The sequence below is a fragment of the Lepisosteus platostomus genome, chromosome 23 (assembly GCF_059453375.1).
Source record: "Lepisosteus platostomus isolate fLepPlt1 chromosome 23, fLepPlt1.hap1, whole genome shotgun sequence".
Classification (NCBI taxonomy): Eukaryota; Metazoa; Chordata; class Actinopteri; order Semionotiformes; family Lepisosteidae; genus Lepisosteus; species Lepisosteus platostomus.
In genome coordinates this window covers 14133243-14149946 of record NC_142633.1, presented here as the reverse complement: position 1 = coordinate 14149946, position 16704 = coordinate 14133243, and the positions used below count along the sequence as shown (strand labels likewise).

At 40.5% G+C, this 16704-nt stretch overlaps 1 protein-coding gene across 5 annotated transcripts in view; it reads left to right on the top strand.

The window, feature by feature from the left end:
- Window positions 1-16704, top strand: part of prkcz (protein kinase C, zeta) — a 161642-nt gene that overhangs the window by 115869 nt on the left and 29069 nt on the right. For all 5 annotated transcript variants that reach the window (XM_088617497.1, XM_088617498.1, XM_088617500.1 and 2 more), the window contains 6 exons: window positions 5294-5425; window positions 7179-7260; window positions 7903-7955; window positions 8788-8976; window positions 14447-14544; window positions 15983-16069. In XM_088617497.1, coding sequence (XP_088473623.1) covers window positions 5294-5425; window positions 7179-7260; window positions 7903-7955; window positions 8788-8976; window positions 14447-14544; window positions 15983-16069 — 641 coding nt within the window. The remainder of the gene's footprint in view (window positions 1-5293; window positions 5426-7178; window positions 7261-7902; window positions 7956-8787; window positions 8977-14446; window positions 14545-15982; window positions 16070-16704) is intronic.

Here is a 16704-nt window from a genome sequence, read left to right as displayed (position 1 = left end):
CACTCATAACTAAATACACAAACAGTGTTGGTCTTGTGGAGGCTGGAAGGCCAGATTGGCTTCATATTTAAAAATCACTACAAGCTTAAGCACTCCATGCCACATCACATTTTATGGCTTGGCTGTGAGAGACTTCAGCAGAAAAATGTGTTTAGTACAAATCATGTCTTTCCCACTGACATTTCAATCTAGTTGTTTTGATTAGAATGGTGGTTTCTCTCTGTCTCTTGCACAACCTTTCCCCCACATTCAGCTTCCCTGGCTTGCTTTATGGAGTGGAAGGCAGGAGTAGGGTGAGGTTGCGCTAGCTCTGACTCTCTTGCTGAGGTGCTGGTGGTCTTGAAAAGAGGGGGCTTTCCAAGGTCAAGAGGGAGTTGGTGTAAATATTGAATTGCTTCGAGGCTCAGCCTGTCGGAGGTGCCGGACTTTTAGACTGCCAGAGCGCTTGCAGTTACAGCTCATTAGGCTTATGTCAGCACACTGGGCCTTCACTGAGCCCTTTGTTGAGACCGCACTCCTCTAAACAAAGTATGCTGAAGGGCTGTGGTGACGGAGCTTGGCAGGAGAAAGCTGTCTTCAGCTGCGGTGTCATAAGCTTGCCAGCTGTAAAGGTCTTATTGCTGTCCTATTCAAAAAGAATTCAAAGTTGTGTACTTACATCTTAGCGTATTTTCACCATTTGCCTGAATTTCCCATGTTACTTCTGTAAGACATTTATGCTCTGGGGGGCAAGTGGAAACGATTAATTAATATAAAAAGGGGAGTGTGTGGGTATCTTCACAGAGATTGTTGAAGCATGAAAGCAATGTTAAGGGGAAACACTATCTCCCTGCAGTACTCAAGACCAACATATTTGAGCATCTTTTGAAAGCGTATCTCAGAAAGAGATATTTTACAAACGCCACATGACACGAAATAATGAAACTGAAAAAGAGGATGCAACTCTAAGTCATGGGCGATGCTGAATTTTACTGATACAAGCTGGTTTCTTTGAATAGCATTCTCATGATGCTTCTTTCGGGGAAAGGGTTAATTTGAATCTAAATGCTGTGACTGTGAAATAGTTTCCTAAGCTCTGTGCATGTGCAGTGAAGCATAACCGTCCAGTATTTATTAGTTTATTAAGCTGCCTGCAATGCTCCTGCATGAAGGATGGTGTACAGATTAGCCTGGTAAAGCACAGTGAATGAGAATCCCAGAGTTTTAATAATTGGGCTTCACTTTGGCATTGAAAAAAAGAATTAAACTGTAGGAACAAGAAAAGCAGAGAATTTATTAACAGAGAGCATCTGCAGTCCCGAAAGGTGAGGAAGACTAATTCTGAAATCCTAGATGGGCCATTCCTTATAAAATACAATCGCCCAAAATCCTGACCTGCTCTGATTTGACCTGCTTTGATAGAAATGGTTACTACAGTATGCCAACATTAGGCACATGTGACAATCCGGTCATGTGACACCAGTTATCAAATGAGTCCCATTTTTGACCATCTATCTAACCTTTCAGTGCCAGTAATAGCTGGGCCACTATTTCTGGAGATACTATACATGTACTTACCACTTGATTGGTTCCACTTGTGTAGTTGGAAAAACCTTATTTAGTTTCCCTGTTCGTTGCTTCTTCAACATTCTGTACTGTATATACACTGTGATACTCTGCTTCTCTTCTCAGAGGAGATTCCTATATTGCCTCCAAGTTGTGAAGTCTTATATTCCTTTTCTTGAAAAACTTTAGCTTTCAGCGTGTTTGTCTGGAACTGAAAGGCAGTGTTTAGAAAATTGGATACTCTGGAACTAAACTCCTTGGGATCAATTTCTGTTCAAGATGATGTTTGGATTTTGTTAGGAGAGACTAGCAGATTTACACAATGGTAACAATTTCCTGGTCATGCGCGAAGTTCAGCTTTTGGTGGTCATTGATGTGTTTCTTGGTTATTGTGTGATCTTCAGTGCAGTGCACACCAAAGTGCTGTGTGGGTGGGGCACAGTAGGCGTTGATGTCTTTAAGGCTAGGCCAACCAGTGGACATGCTTGCCATTTTTACAAGAAGGTAAATTATCTTCAGATAGTAAGCTCCAAACAATATAATTTGATGTTAATAAGTATAATATATAAATGCTTTTCTTAAACACTATTAAATTTAAAGACATGCCTTAGGTGTGCTCGCACCTTCCGGACACACTCCTCGTCCCAGAAGGTCTCCTGGAGGCAGACCACATCCGCCCGCCCCAGCAGAGCTAGCACTGCCCCCAGCTTCGCTCCGTCCCTCAGCCCGTTGGCGTTTAAGGAGGCGAAAGATGCCAATGCGCGCACGGCCAGGAAGGAGTGGAGTTAAGTCTCCGGCCTGCGCGACAGCTCCACAGCCCCTTCTGCCACATTCCCATTGACAACACTCGCCGCTTCCTCCCCAGCCTCTGTCTCCGCCACCGCTGAGACCTCAGGGATGGGCCTGCGGACCGCTCTCGAGCTGGGCCTGAGGTCGGGCTGAGGCCTGACGTGGTACCACTGGACCCCAGACCCCGGCCTGCAAGGGCCCAGGCGGTTTTGTTTCAGTTAGGCTGTCTTGTTTCGTACTTTATATAAGTCACAGTTCAGCACAGAGTTCATCTGCCAGTCACATGTTAATAAGCCAACTTTGGTAATTGATTAGGAATTAATCCTAATGATGCATAGATGCACCACCTCGCTGTAGCAGCAAAGCAATAGGTCACGGCACTGAAAAACAAATGACATTTACACCCACATATCATGTACAGTTCATTAAAAATCAGCCACCAGACCTATATTTTTTATTAACAGAAGAGTACACTTCATTTTGAATAAATGTTTTTGCTTAATTGCATGAGGTGTATCACTGGTTCACTTAGAAGCCTGAAGCTTAGTAATCAAAACTATGCGAAACTTAAGGCCCAGTAGGAAATATAGATGACAGTGTATACACAAGACAGTATATCTAAAACGTTCTTCTTATATTTACTTATCCAGTAATAGAATGAAAAGCTGTTTAGAAGCTTTAAAACTGCCTTTCTACATCAGTATTAAGAACATTATAAACAAATATATGTGCTGTATCATGTATGAATGGATAATACTAACACTTAGACTGCTTACTTTTGCCATTGGGAGAAAGAGTACATTTTTTATAAAAAACAAAGGAGGTGAAGTCAAGAATTGACAGTTTTATTGATTACATATGGAATATCCCAAACACAATTTGATCACTTTTGTTAGGAAATGCCAAATCCCACTTATTTTAGTTCACCAGCCTTCCAAACTAGATGTGTGTTTATACAATTGCTTCTTTTACAATTAAAGTGTAATTTCTTTCATAAGGGACTCGTTCTTTTAAACAAAAGAATGTCTCTGCAGTGACTTCTGTGCTTGAAGAGGTCTCCCACAACATAATAAGCATTTCTATCCTCCAAGGTTTCGTCCAGGCATGACCATATTTTTATTTAAAACATGTGCCAGGGAGCTGTGTATCTTTAGTGCCAAATTTGCTTTTGCTGTTTCTAAGTGTGGTGTCCTGCGTTTACTTAATGTGAAATTAAATGAAATTGTCTCTGCGTAAACAAAATCCAAAAAATTAATTGCTAAAACATTGCTATATGTTGACTTGGAAGTTGTTTGCAGCTGTAAAATTTCTCAAGAGCAATAACAGAAATATGTCCTTGCAATACACAAAAGAGTGAATGTCAATGCCAGTGAGCATATTTAAAAATCACACCATTCATGGTTAAGCAGCTGTGAGAATTGTTTTTGGAGTTCAGATCTACACAGTGTTTAGTAAATGAAAACCTTAGTTGTCAGGATTTGCTTTGACAGGAACAAATACTCCCATTTCTTCTCAGCACCTATTGTAGACATTTATTGCAGCTTTATAGTCTCAAAAGACTGAACATCCCCCATAGGAGTGCACAGAAATTGCCCATAAGGCACTTTCACAGAATCAGAAACCTCCATTCACCCTTGAAACACAAGAAAAATGAGCCATTGTTATATGTAGCCATCCACAGTGGTAAAGTACAGTATACGCTGATAATCCAGATAAAGCTGTCTCATCACATGCAAAGTACTCTTTTATGAGGCTGGAAGACCAATTTTCTACATCAGCTATAAATCTCATTTATTCATCACTTAGGAGCGAGTTAATGTTCTAAAATAGTCCTGGTTCTGTTAATAGAAAATGATGCATGCATCAAATCTGTTAAACTGTCATAGATATGGTATATGGAACTGTAAACATTTGGGGAAACCTGGGGTCTCAGGAGAGTTTTTGGACATGCTTCTTTATAATTCTAGTGTATTTAATTAAAATGTATTTTAATAAACGCTCACACATTCTTCGTAATATGTATTGTTCATCTAAGTGCAGGTTCACCATAATTTACATTTGCAAATGTTAATTAGCAAATTTACAAAAGACGAACATGTCTTACAACAGACATACAATAAAACTAATTTATTTTGCACTCTGTGAGCCCAGAGCCAAAAGTTTCCCTGTATTAATACTGCTATGTTAGCATTAAGTGCTGTTTATTTATTTAAGGCCTTTTCTCTGGCCAGCACTCTGGAGAAATGAGATGCACGTCCTCCTGTCATTTATAAAGCAGCAATAGCAGTCAACAGCTAATGGGTTGCTTGGAAATCCAAAATCACCTACAGAGGCAGCAGTATCTGCTTAAATATTCAGGACTCGTGCACTACGGTTCATCTTTTTACACACTTGTACAAGAAGCCGATCTCAATTTTAATGTTTATTGCAAATGTATTAGGCTCGTGTCACTACACTGTCATACTATATTGGTGCTAACTAAGGAGGCATTCACCTAAACGCATGAACAAACTTGCATGAAGTTTCAAAAATTCTGCCACACCATTTCAGATGTCTTATTGCAATGTTAACCGAGTTGTTTTTACATGCTTAGATACACACCAGCCTTGAGAAGTATTTGCTTTCGCCGAGTGATAATTAATGCTGTCTGTCCTGTGGAGCGTTGCCTCTAAATCGCCCTTGAATTCTTTCACGAGATACAGCATCTTGTTTTCCCTTGAAACATAACATTTCTTCTTTCCAGGCCTATTGCTTCACCAGAATATTTTCTGATTTCGAAATGGAACCTACTGTCTGGCCTGGGCAAGGGAGAATCTGGTGAATGAGAGCATGCAGTTAGGCTCTGTGTGGAGAACAGATGATCTCCACCCCCCACCCAAGCCCTCTGAGCTCATTCTAATGCAATGTGTTGTTTTACCCCCCACCCCATCTCTCCCTCCTCTCTCCGTCTGCCTCACAGAAAGCTTACTGTGGCCACTGCAGTGAAAGGATATGGGGGCTCGGAAGGCAGGGCTACAAGTGTATCAACTGCAAACTCCTGGTCCATAAGCGTTGTCACAAACTTGTTCCTCTGACCTGCCAAAGGCATATGGTGAGTGAGTGATCTCGAGCCGCCCACACTGCGGCACGGCCGCCTCAGGCAGAGCTGAGCTGTCGAGTATCTCCCCACACCTGCTGCTTTTGAATACTTGTCACACCTTGTGTTTCGCTGGCCCGGATTCCAGTGCGTGCTTTTAAGAACACTCTTTTATTCAAAGGGTAAAAACTAAGCCACCAAAAGGGAGGAACACAAATCGTATGTTTCTGGTTTGTCCTAATTCATTTTTTAATTAATGGATATTGACAGAGTATTTTTAGATGCCCTGCATTTGTGAAAATAACCAAAGATTATTTTATAATTCTTTTAATATCATAACCAGATATTTACCAAATGACCTGAACTTGACAAACTTCCTAACCGTAAACATTCCCAATACTGTGTTGGAAATACAATGAACTTCTTTTACCCTCTTTGATTGCTAGCATTTAAACATTTTACACATTGTGTTTGTGTCAACACTGTGTCTTTCTCTATCAGTTTTCCTGTTTGGAAGGTATATTGTTTTTTAAAATCTCCCACATGGAAAATGGAGTGAAGATCATTCTTCTCTTAATTGGCATGAGAAGTATTCTGCTTCGAAAGCTCCGGGCACTCAAGTCAGCAGTTCTTTTCCAGAGATTGCTGCAGCAGATGAAATATTGCCACAGGATGTGTGTATTTATGTTGATTCCAGTTACCCTATATCACCTGATCTTCTCTTCTCCTCTTGACACCTCCCAAGTGTGGCCTTTCCACTTCTGAGATTCCCAGCATGCACTGTGGACTGCTGGATGGCCATAACATCCTTAGCATCTAAAGTTGTACACTGGGAAGCATTTATGAGTTTGCTCACTACACCACATTGTATCTAAAGATGCCATTTTGGGCCAAAATACAACTATACAAAACAGTGCATAAAACAAACCTGCTGTGCAGAGGTTAATTGATAAGAAAATGCACTTCATATGTATTGTATAGACTGATATGTCCCCCCTTTAACTAATGAATACAAGTTGCTTCATCACAATTTTCTTTCCTGTTCCACTGTGTCAAATCTTCTTATGAAACCTTTTAAGTCCCCTCCCCCCCCCCCCCCCCCCCCCCCCCCGACAATTTGGTTTTGCTGCAAAAGCACATAAATATCTAGATTTGAAAGAAAGCAAAGGGTGATGTAAAAGCCTTCTTGCAAAACAACACAACAGCACATGATGGGGCAGCTTAGTATTTGTTTACTGGAACCAGCTTTGTTTACCTGTGCTGGTGATGACTGATTGACAGTAAGTAATGGGTTAGCCATTATGCTAAGAACACTGAACCTGGGCTCTATTGGTTGCGGCAGCAGTAGCAAAGGAGTTTTGTCTGGAAGGCTTAGGTGCTACACTTTTGTGAGTTTTGTGGTGACGCTGAAAATGTGAAAAGTTACCCTCTTTTAATTAAACTGATGGTATGATTCATTTGCTTGTTAACACAACATTCACAGGCAATGTTTTAAGTTTCCATTGAAACTGATCATTGAAGAGCTTTTGTTCACATCAAATTCATGAAGCATGTTTTGTACAGAGGCTTTTTGGAGGTGCATTTAAAAATATATAGCATTACTATATATGTTATTCTAGAAAATAATCCCTGATCCCGCCTCTCTGTTTTTTAAAGATATTTGCAATGCATGGTGATATCAGTATACTACTGACCTAATAGGATAGTCAATGTTATTGTCAAAAAATGACTGGAAAAATAACCGTTCTTGTTCTGCTGCTCTTCTCAGGATCCTGTCATGCCATCCCAGGAGCCCCCAGTAGATGAAAAAAATGACGAAGTGGACCTCCCTAGTGAAGAAAGGGACGGAAGTAGGTCACTCCTTTGTTCTCAGAAGTGCAGTCAGTCACTCATGCTCTGTTCTGGTCTTGCCTTCTTAGTGGGCTCCAAGTCTGCCATTCACGATGCAGCAGGCAGCAGACAGCCCAAGCCCTGATTTCTTGGGCTGATTTCAGCTGTCAGGTGACAAAGTGACCTAGTTGAAGGAAAGTAGCAGCAGGGTGTTTTTATCTGCTGGAGTCAGAAAGTGATGTGGTGCCACCTACTGATCACAGAACAGTAGCACAGGGCATAGTATTGTTCAGGAAACTATGTATTTCTTCAATCACATTGGCACATTGTGGTTTCATATTTCTTCAATCCCTGCTCCGTTCATAAAAACTCAGAGATTAAATGCTTGTGTGTAACATCTAAAATCATTTTTCATCCAAGTCTAAATCTAGTTTAGCTGTACTTGTATGTACTTTAGCTCTGTGCTCATCGGTTAACAGATTTTGACAAAGCCCTGGAATTCGAAACCCTCATAGATACAAGTTTTGTTTTTTTAACTACCTTAAGGACATCATTGCAGTCCACTTAAGAGAAAAAAAACACATGATTCTTACTCACTTCATGTTCATTCTCCTGTCTAATGTTTCTGTTTTATTTGGTTTTGTGAACTGAATTTGCTCTAGTTCCTTTCCTGCCACACAATCGCAACCTGGACAAAGTGGAGGATGATTCAGAGGTGAGTCGGCGAGGAAGCTTGGCTTTCTTTTTCTTTGAAAAAAGAAGGCACTCGGATTTGTTTGCTCTGTAATATAAGCACAGTTTAATAACCCCCAGTGTTAATATTGTTCACTGCTCTCCTCTGATGAAAAGAAGCAGACTCCATGTATGACTTCATTATCATGCTGTAGGCACGCTGAGGTTACTGTTGACACAGCTTTATAATAATCCCAGTTTGGCTGTATTCTCATTCGCCTTGTTAATTAGAAGTCTAGGTTGTGTTTTTGTGTTTTCTTTTTCCTAAGGAGTGTGTGTGTGGAGGGGGGGGGTTGGTTTGATGAGTGTGGGTGGGGGTTGGTTGTGCATGCAGTTCTCACCCCTGTTCCATTGTTTGTGTTTGGTTTTGATTCTGACTCAGTTTGAGCCTATTCACTGGAAAACATTTTTTTGAATCTTTTGAAATCTGTTTTCAATGTTAAATTTCTGTTTGTTTGGAGAGAAGTTGCTACAGCAAGGTGACTATGTGATTAAAAACACCCGTCACTGTTGCCTCTCTTATTTTCTTCATAGCACACGGGCAGGAGGGGTGGGAGTCAGTACAGTCTCCCATTTCTACAGAATGGGAGAAATACAGTCCGTATGGTCAGGTGGTAAACTGGGTGAAACTGTCATTGCAGTTTCTGAAAATAGAATGGTGCCCACAATATGGGGTACAAGGACCGAGGGGTACCTGAATAAAGACAGCTGTCCTGTCCCTTGAGCTTTGTTGACAGTTCAGTTATGGTTCACATGTGACACGACTTTATGTAAAGGGCCTTATCAGGTCATTGACAAATCTCCTCCACTGACAGGATATCAAGCCTGTGGTGGATGGGATTGACGGGATCAAGATCTCACAGGGGCTGGGACTGACGGACTTTGACCTGATCCGAGTCATCGGGCGCGGCAGCTACGCCAAGGTGCTCCTGGTGCGGTTGAAGAAGAACGACCAGATTTACGCCATGAAGGTGGTCAAGAAGGAGCTGGTGCACGACGACGAGGTGAGGAAGGCAAGAGGCCGCGAGGTGTCCTCCTCGCACACCGACGAGGTGTGTTTGAGGGAGCTGCACATGCAGGTCAAATCGCACATTTCTCTGCTTTCTTTTTCACTACCTACATTCATCAAGTGCCTGGATAGCACTGCTCCAGCCCCCCTCCCACCCTCCTCTGTGTGGACAGGCTTCTGTGAACGAAGGAAGGGAAGCATTGCAGAGATATGAGATTCATAATATGTCTCGGATAGCAATGCACAGATGAGGCATCATCACAATGGCTCCTCAGGGAAGCAGTCTTGGAGCTGTTCATCTGACGCTTAAGACATGGGAAGGAGTTTTAATGGCTCAGCCAGATAATATTAGAACATAAATAAAGTGAACACCAGCAGCAAGGCCTCTTGGGAAGGCGATGTGTTTATCCTATCTGGACAGGTAGAAAGATGTAGATTTGGATTGGAATAACAGTGTCTTAACAGTGAATAACTCTGGCATATCTTTTATTACAATGTATTTCTTTGTCTTTTTTCTACTTGTCATGACGATATGTTTTTGTGGCTAAATTACAGGTTCGGAAAACTTTTCTCAAAACATTTCAAGTGAGAGGTTAACCGGGAAATGTGTGTGCTAGTCTTTTAAGTCATACAGCAAGTATTGTTATTACCACTAGGTGGCACCATTCCCCCTTTGAATTTGAACACTAGCGAATGAGTGGGTGTTAAGTGCAAAGTGTATACTTTTTGGATTAATATAATATAAAGGCCTTTTGTTTGGCTTTATTATAAATGAGAGAAGAGATTGCACATACCTGTTGTGCTATTTAATATTCAGCAATGTTTTTTTTGTTATATGCTAGGTTTTTTCAGAAGGTGTGTTTTAATTTTTTTCTGCTGGTTCAAGTTGAAGTGGTCAATGAGGAAGGTTAAGGAGTAGTAAATCAAAATTGGAATGTTAAAATTTTACAGAAATAATTCAAAAACTGCAAAGATATAAAAATGTCCTTTCTCCATATAGTAGTGTGAGAAGGATTTCATTCATAATGAGTTATTTTGTCAGGATTTGTGGTGGCATATGAGCAGGGTAAGAAGATATCATTAGCAGTCTAATTAGTAAGTCTAGCCTTCATTTGTTCAAGGATTTCCAAATCCCCTTGAGAGAAGAGAAGTCACATGCCGCCACATTCCTCCATGTAATGTGTGATTGCCTGGGTAGCCCTGAAATACAAGAAGGTATTTTTTCTGCTCTCTATCTCCAAAGCCCTTGTTAAGTGCAGAGCCTTTAGGCAGAAGAACCTCCTTTCTTCCTAACAAGATATAGAGTACAGCATGTTTAATGCTGGCCATATGAACAGAGGTAACTGGAAGATTATAAAAGCTGCATTCCTTCGAATTCATGCACTTTCAAGCTATTCAGTTGCGCTTTGGCACAAGGTTCTGTTCCAGTCCTGGGGCTGTGGAACTGAAGGAAAAGCCTAAAATAATAATAAAAGACTGGAGCTGGACAGCTTGGTTCCACTTTCCTCTTTTGTTGTTTAATAAGTTACGATTTCCAAGCCAAGTCCACTGAAATGCTGGCACCTTTACGTACTTGATACTGGAGGAAGCATGAGGATGTCTCCTATTGTCTGGGTTTTTTTTTTCCCCTCCTTCTTTTTTTATCTGTCAGAATGATGAATAGCATTCACCAGTTTGGTGTTCCGTGGCTGTAAAATTGAATTCATCTGCCTGTGCTGTATTGAAGAGTCCCTCTTTGTGCTCGCGCTGTTTGGCTGAGTGTTCCAGAGTTAGAGGAAGAAGGTCTTTCCGAAAGGGTGACCTAAATAAGATCTATTGTATTACAGACCTCTTTCTGTAGCCCCTAAGCCTGGAAATATCAAGTTGTAGAACAATAAATCTTGCCAGAAGGTAAGTCTGAATTTCTGCTGAATTCAGACTTCTGTGAACTTTGGACCTATTGTTTTTTTGGCTCATTGTTAGTGTCTTGATGTTTTGTAAACAGGTCAGGAGGGATAGATAAGGTGAATTTGTGAACTATACAGTAAACGTGAGATCCATAAAGATTGTATATAATGTTCGTTATTATAATACTATTCAAAATACATAATAAGCCATTGATATTTACATGCTGGAGTTTCTCAGATAGCCGACTTTACACTGCTATTGTGTATTTTTCTCTTGGTAGGGCTAAGCCCAACTGTTATCTCCCAGTCTATTACTTTAAGGGGAGAGGAGATAGTAACATTTGAGAATCTCTGTAAAATCTGACTGAAATCTGAAGGGAAGGATGGAACCACATCTGGCAATTGTGCACTGTGCAGATTTCTGGACATTTACTAAATTTAACACAAAGCCGACCTCTCTGCAGAGAACATGACTATAAGAAGGCAAGTGCAGATCCAAGATTTTTTAATCCTATAGCACAAGATGAGGTGGTCTTTCTGAAGAAGTGAGGAAATTAGAGATGAACAGGGTAGGCTGTAGGAGTAGGAGTGTAGGGGTTATGTTGACCTGCACATGGAGTCTGTGGATTCAGGACATCACAAAGGTCACAGATGAAAAAAGGCTGTTCAGCCCATCAAACTTATTTTGGTTCTGTGAACTTTAGTAAGTACTGGTTGTACTCAGCACAACACTTGCAAGTCTGTAATCCCCTTGAAACCTAATTTGGCAGGTAGGCAGTTGCACCCTGACCTGCATGTCTTTGGAAAGCAAGGAAATGAGAACAACTAGCAAAGAACCCAGACAGAAGCAGTGGGCATGCAAACTCCTCTAAGACCAGTGCCCTAAACTGGAGTTGAACCTATTATCCTGGCACTCTAAGCCTGTAGTGCTAACTTCCAGACCACCAAATTGTCCTCAAGCATCTGAAAGTGCTGGCTTCTTTCACATGCGCTGAGTAATTTAATGGACTGGGCCAATGACAAAATGTTCGTTGTTTGCCTTCCTTTGGAGTGTTCACAGAATGTATCACAGATATCCTGCACTACCAAGCTGTTGATTTGTTTAATAATAAATAAAAAGTATAATACAGAAAAAAGTAGATACTGTGAGGTGTACTGTAACGGGACCGAGGTTTGACCACTGAACGTTTCAACATCTGTCTTCCTCTGTAGCTTCAAAATTAAAGCATTCTTTCATGTAATCTGTTTTCTGTTAGCTCTCCAGCAGGAAATGAAATTGCACTGATTAATAAAGCTGATCTCTGTGTTCTCCTGAGTCTGAGCCTCATTAGAACATGTTCCAAAGCAATTTATTAAAACATACAGGGGGTGGAGGGAGTGTTCTGTGTCTCACTTGCTGGCAAATGTCAGGAGCTGGAAAAAAGGGAAAATTTTGCTGTTCAAAATAAGGAAAAAATGTAAGAAATCTCAAAGGTTATGGCAGTCTTTTATGTTTTACTTTCTTTTTTAAAATGTTTCACAAGCTTGTTTACCAAAGAGTTGTGAAAAAACATCCCTCTTTTCACCTTAATTAGGTCTGATTTAGCCGAGTACACCCACTGTAAAAGCTGGGCAGTGACATTTTGGGCTAACAAGGCGAAAACTCATGCTGCAATTGAATATGGTTTAATGTCAACAGAGATCTCTTCAATTTATTTGTGCAATGTCATAAACTGTTGTACTGCAACATTTTGCATTGACTGTAATACCTCTAGAATTCAGGAATAGCAGTTAATCTTTTAGTAATGCCCAATTCCAAGTAATACCTACTGCTACTTTTTGGTAATGGTAACAGCTGCATTTTGAGTGACAGAATATGAATAAAGTAAGTGATTATCATAAAATGAAAAACTGTGGAATCTTCATATACTGTAGTACATGGATGTGTAGTTTGTACCTACAATATACTGTATAAAGCCTTTAGCACTTTCCAGAAAAATATCTAAATGCCATATTCAGAGGTAACTGTACTGTAACAGACGTTCTGGTTTAAAGCATTATAAGAATGGATGCTTATTACAAGAGATGTTCTTGAACTTTACATTTACTTGTGGATGTGGTGAACCTTATAACCTTATAATCTGCGCCTGTGGTGGTTCGTGTCCCTAGGTTGGCAGAGGAATGAGTTTCTGGAGGTGGTGTCTTGAGAACCCAAACTATAGAAAAGATACATCTACACAGAAGCTGGATTCAAATTTGATATGCTGAAGTCAGTTAAACAGTAATGTCAAAATAAATGAAAAACAGTAGTTTCTTTTACTTACAGTAAATGATATTAATGAACCAGTTATACAGCTCTCCCATTGAAGAAACAGTATGTGGTCTCATCAGCATTCAGGTGCTTGTGCAGGGCAATAGGTTACATAGCATCACACACTGTGTCTTAAAAGGGAACTGTGACACTATTTTCATATTTCAGGGTTAGAAAAATCAGCATTGATCAGTGCATTTCAAACCGCAATAACAGTAAAATGTACATAGTAACTTGTAAAACCTCCAATTTACAGTATGTCACAAAATAGACCAAATTTGCAGGTTTGCGAAATGCTGTGTTCTGCGATTCAGAACAAGGCAACAAAACTTCCAGTGACGTGTGTGGCCTTATTTAATTGTAAGCAAGCAGGCTTGTGAATACATCTCTTTTAATCAAATAGAAATATTGCTTTCGATTTCAAGATGGTTTTGCCAACAAGGCAGTCTGTTAACCTGTTAACTCTGCATGCAGATCCCATTTCTGCAAAGAAATGTCTGCTGCACAACCTGTACTTATTTGCTTGTACATCACATTACATAAGTCATTACAGAGACTAGTGAGCAGGAAGAGCCGTATCACCATTTTCCCACAATTTGTGGGAATTTAAATGCGAGTTGTGCCAACATGGCCACTTACAGTACTTTCAGAAAGTTCATGATTTTGTGCTTTAATTTAAAATTGGTCATTTTTTTCTGTAACGTCAATGAATTTATTTTGTTACTGAGATTTAATAACCAGTCTGAGACTTCAATTCCCCTTTAACTCTCTCTGTGACTAAGTAAAGATTTAAAGCTGGTTTTGTGATGCCCACCCAGGTCAGAATTGCCTGTTTTTCAGACTTGGTTGTAATTTACTCAACCACAATATAAGAATACAATTAATTCTGATCTCTGGAGGGAGTGAAGACATGCTCTTCTGACACGCCCACCTGAAACACAGCTCCATGCTGACCCCCAGGAGAGTTAGCACCAGCTGTGGATGACATCACTGCAACCCTGCAGGTGCCCAAGAAATCACAGGAGCTGCTCTTTTTTTTGAAAGCTGAGAAAGTGATGAACACCCTACCCTTATGGCACACCACCAGCTGTGCTCTGGAGCTGGAGGAATCCTGGTCAGTACTGGCCATTGACATAACCTAGGATTGAACCAGCGACATCTGAGACACGGGATGAGGCATCGCTATTTTAGTCAGCAAATGAAACCAGTAAATGACCTGAAGTTACAGTGTAGGTGAGGGTGAGAGCTTCTGACCTCAAATATCTTTGTTTCTTCCTTTATCTCTGCAGGATATTGACTGGGTCCAGACGGAAAAGCATGTGTTTGAGCAGGCTTCCAGCAACCCCTTCTTAGTTGGCCTTCATTCCTGTTTCCAAACCGAGAGTCGGTAAGCCATCTTCTGGACCTTAACAAAGCAGGAGGAGCAGTGCTCACAGTTTGGGGGGGGGTAGGAGGTTTAGTAAAGCACAATCTACTTTAGAACTCAGCAGTTACTGCTTCTTTCTTTAAGCTGTCCCTGCCAGCATGGTGAAATGTAAGCTATGTGAGTTGGTCATAATTTGTCGAAACAAATTCAAGAGGCATTCGTAGTATTCAGATGCTTGCAATATATTAGTCATTTCAAGCTCTGTGAAGGTTTCGGTTCCTTACCAAGTGTGAGAGCTGGCTCCTTTCGTGTGGGAAGGAAAAATAACCCAAAGGCCTTGCTTCGACGAGCCCTTAACAGAAAGAGGCTACCCAAAGAATATGACAGGAAACTCCCACCATTTCAAGCCTTGCTGCCAAAAACATGACTTGAGGTATGCCCAGTGAGTTGTACTGCCAGACAAATCGCTCTACACCTGGTGAGTGACTCCAGCTGAGGTTCTTGTGAGTGCTAAGAACATCTTTTGCTGAATTGAACATGCTAATTGCCCCTGGCAGGCGAGATAATGGAGAAAATAGGAGAAGTTTACTGTGAAAAGTTTGTACAAGTCGTGTTACGTTTTCTCAGACTTCGGCCACAGAGAGCAAAGCTGAAGGCTAGATTTGGCAGCCTGTGCACACGTTCCTCTGTGAACAAGCTCCTGCATGTTGCTTCCTAACCCTACCTTCAGATGATCACAGCGCTGCCTCTAAGGCTGTGAGCTTAAGTTGCAGTGTGGATGGTAAATATTCGAGTTTCACTGAGAAACAGGCTTCTGCTTGCATGTGACAAAAGGTTGATATAATAATTATTGAAAAATGTACTGCTTATTATTCTGAATTAGAGGGACCTGTGGGAGCTTTCCAGAAATTAATGCAACCTGAGACCTCTCCAGCAGCTGTTTTCTTGCTGCTGGCAAAAGTGCCCTATCCTTTAGGAATCATTTTCTGGCTTAAAACACAAATCCCAATGTTTTCTTTTTACCTACTGTATCTGCATTTGCATTTCTTCCTGGGGCTAATATCCTAATGTCCTAAAATGGATGTTTTTCCTGATCTATTTTTACTTATGGTTTGTTTTCCTCAGTATGTCTTTTTAAAGATTTTTCCAGTTTAGATGACAGGTCGGTGCCTCTGTCTTCCCAAAATGTCCACCATTTATAAAAACCACTTCAGCACCATAAACTGTGCCTCCTGGCATTTGTTTTCTAAGATATTTGCTTCCCCCTGCCTCTTCCCCACACCTTTCTCTGCAAGGCCCTGGCCATCTTGATTTTTGTGAAGGCCTCAGAATGAGGGCTTGGTTCTAGAAGATGTGAGGCACACCATGTGCTTCAAACCTACTTTATCTGCAGAACACAGCTTTTTGATGGCTTACCTCATGTTCTGCCATTTCTCATGTTGTTGTTTTTTTGTTTCAGATTATTCCTTGTAATTGAGTACGTAAATGGGGGTGATCTGATGTTCCATATGCAGAGACAACGGAAACTTCCGGAAGAACATGCACGGTAACCAGCTTTGTGTTGTGCACCCCACCGTCAACAGTGGGAGAGAGGAATCGTTGCGATCATATCCTCACACAGATGTTACCAATAGCAGATTGTGACACATAACTCAAATTGAGTTAACTCTTTTCTGGTATATGCAATTTTTATTGCTAAGAATCAGCCAGGTGTGACACAAGAGAGCTGACTTTTTTTCTGATTGCATGTTTTGCACTCTTAGCAATGGCATTAAATAGCTATATTAAAAAAATGATGATAGTTTATCTTATCTCTTTCAGTTTTGCTAATTTTTTTAATGTTCATATAATTGATGTATTGATTTTGTCTACAGAGATTGTTTCACAAAAAAAAAGAGTTTAGTTTTTACTGTTAACTAAATGTTAATGAAGTTGGCTGAAATTTGCTCAATTACAGATGTCCAGAATGGGGCTAAAACTGCTTTCATGCAGTGCCACATTGAAAAATGAACTGGGCTTCTGAATATTTGATGACACTACTGTATGAAGATAAATGTATAAACTTTAAAAAATATATATGGCAGACATCATATTTAGTTTTGTTTTATATTTTATTTAAACATCTAGAATCTACTCAAGTACAAGTCTGTTGTCAGTTATCATTTTGCTTTTTTTTCAGAG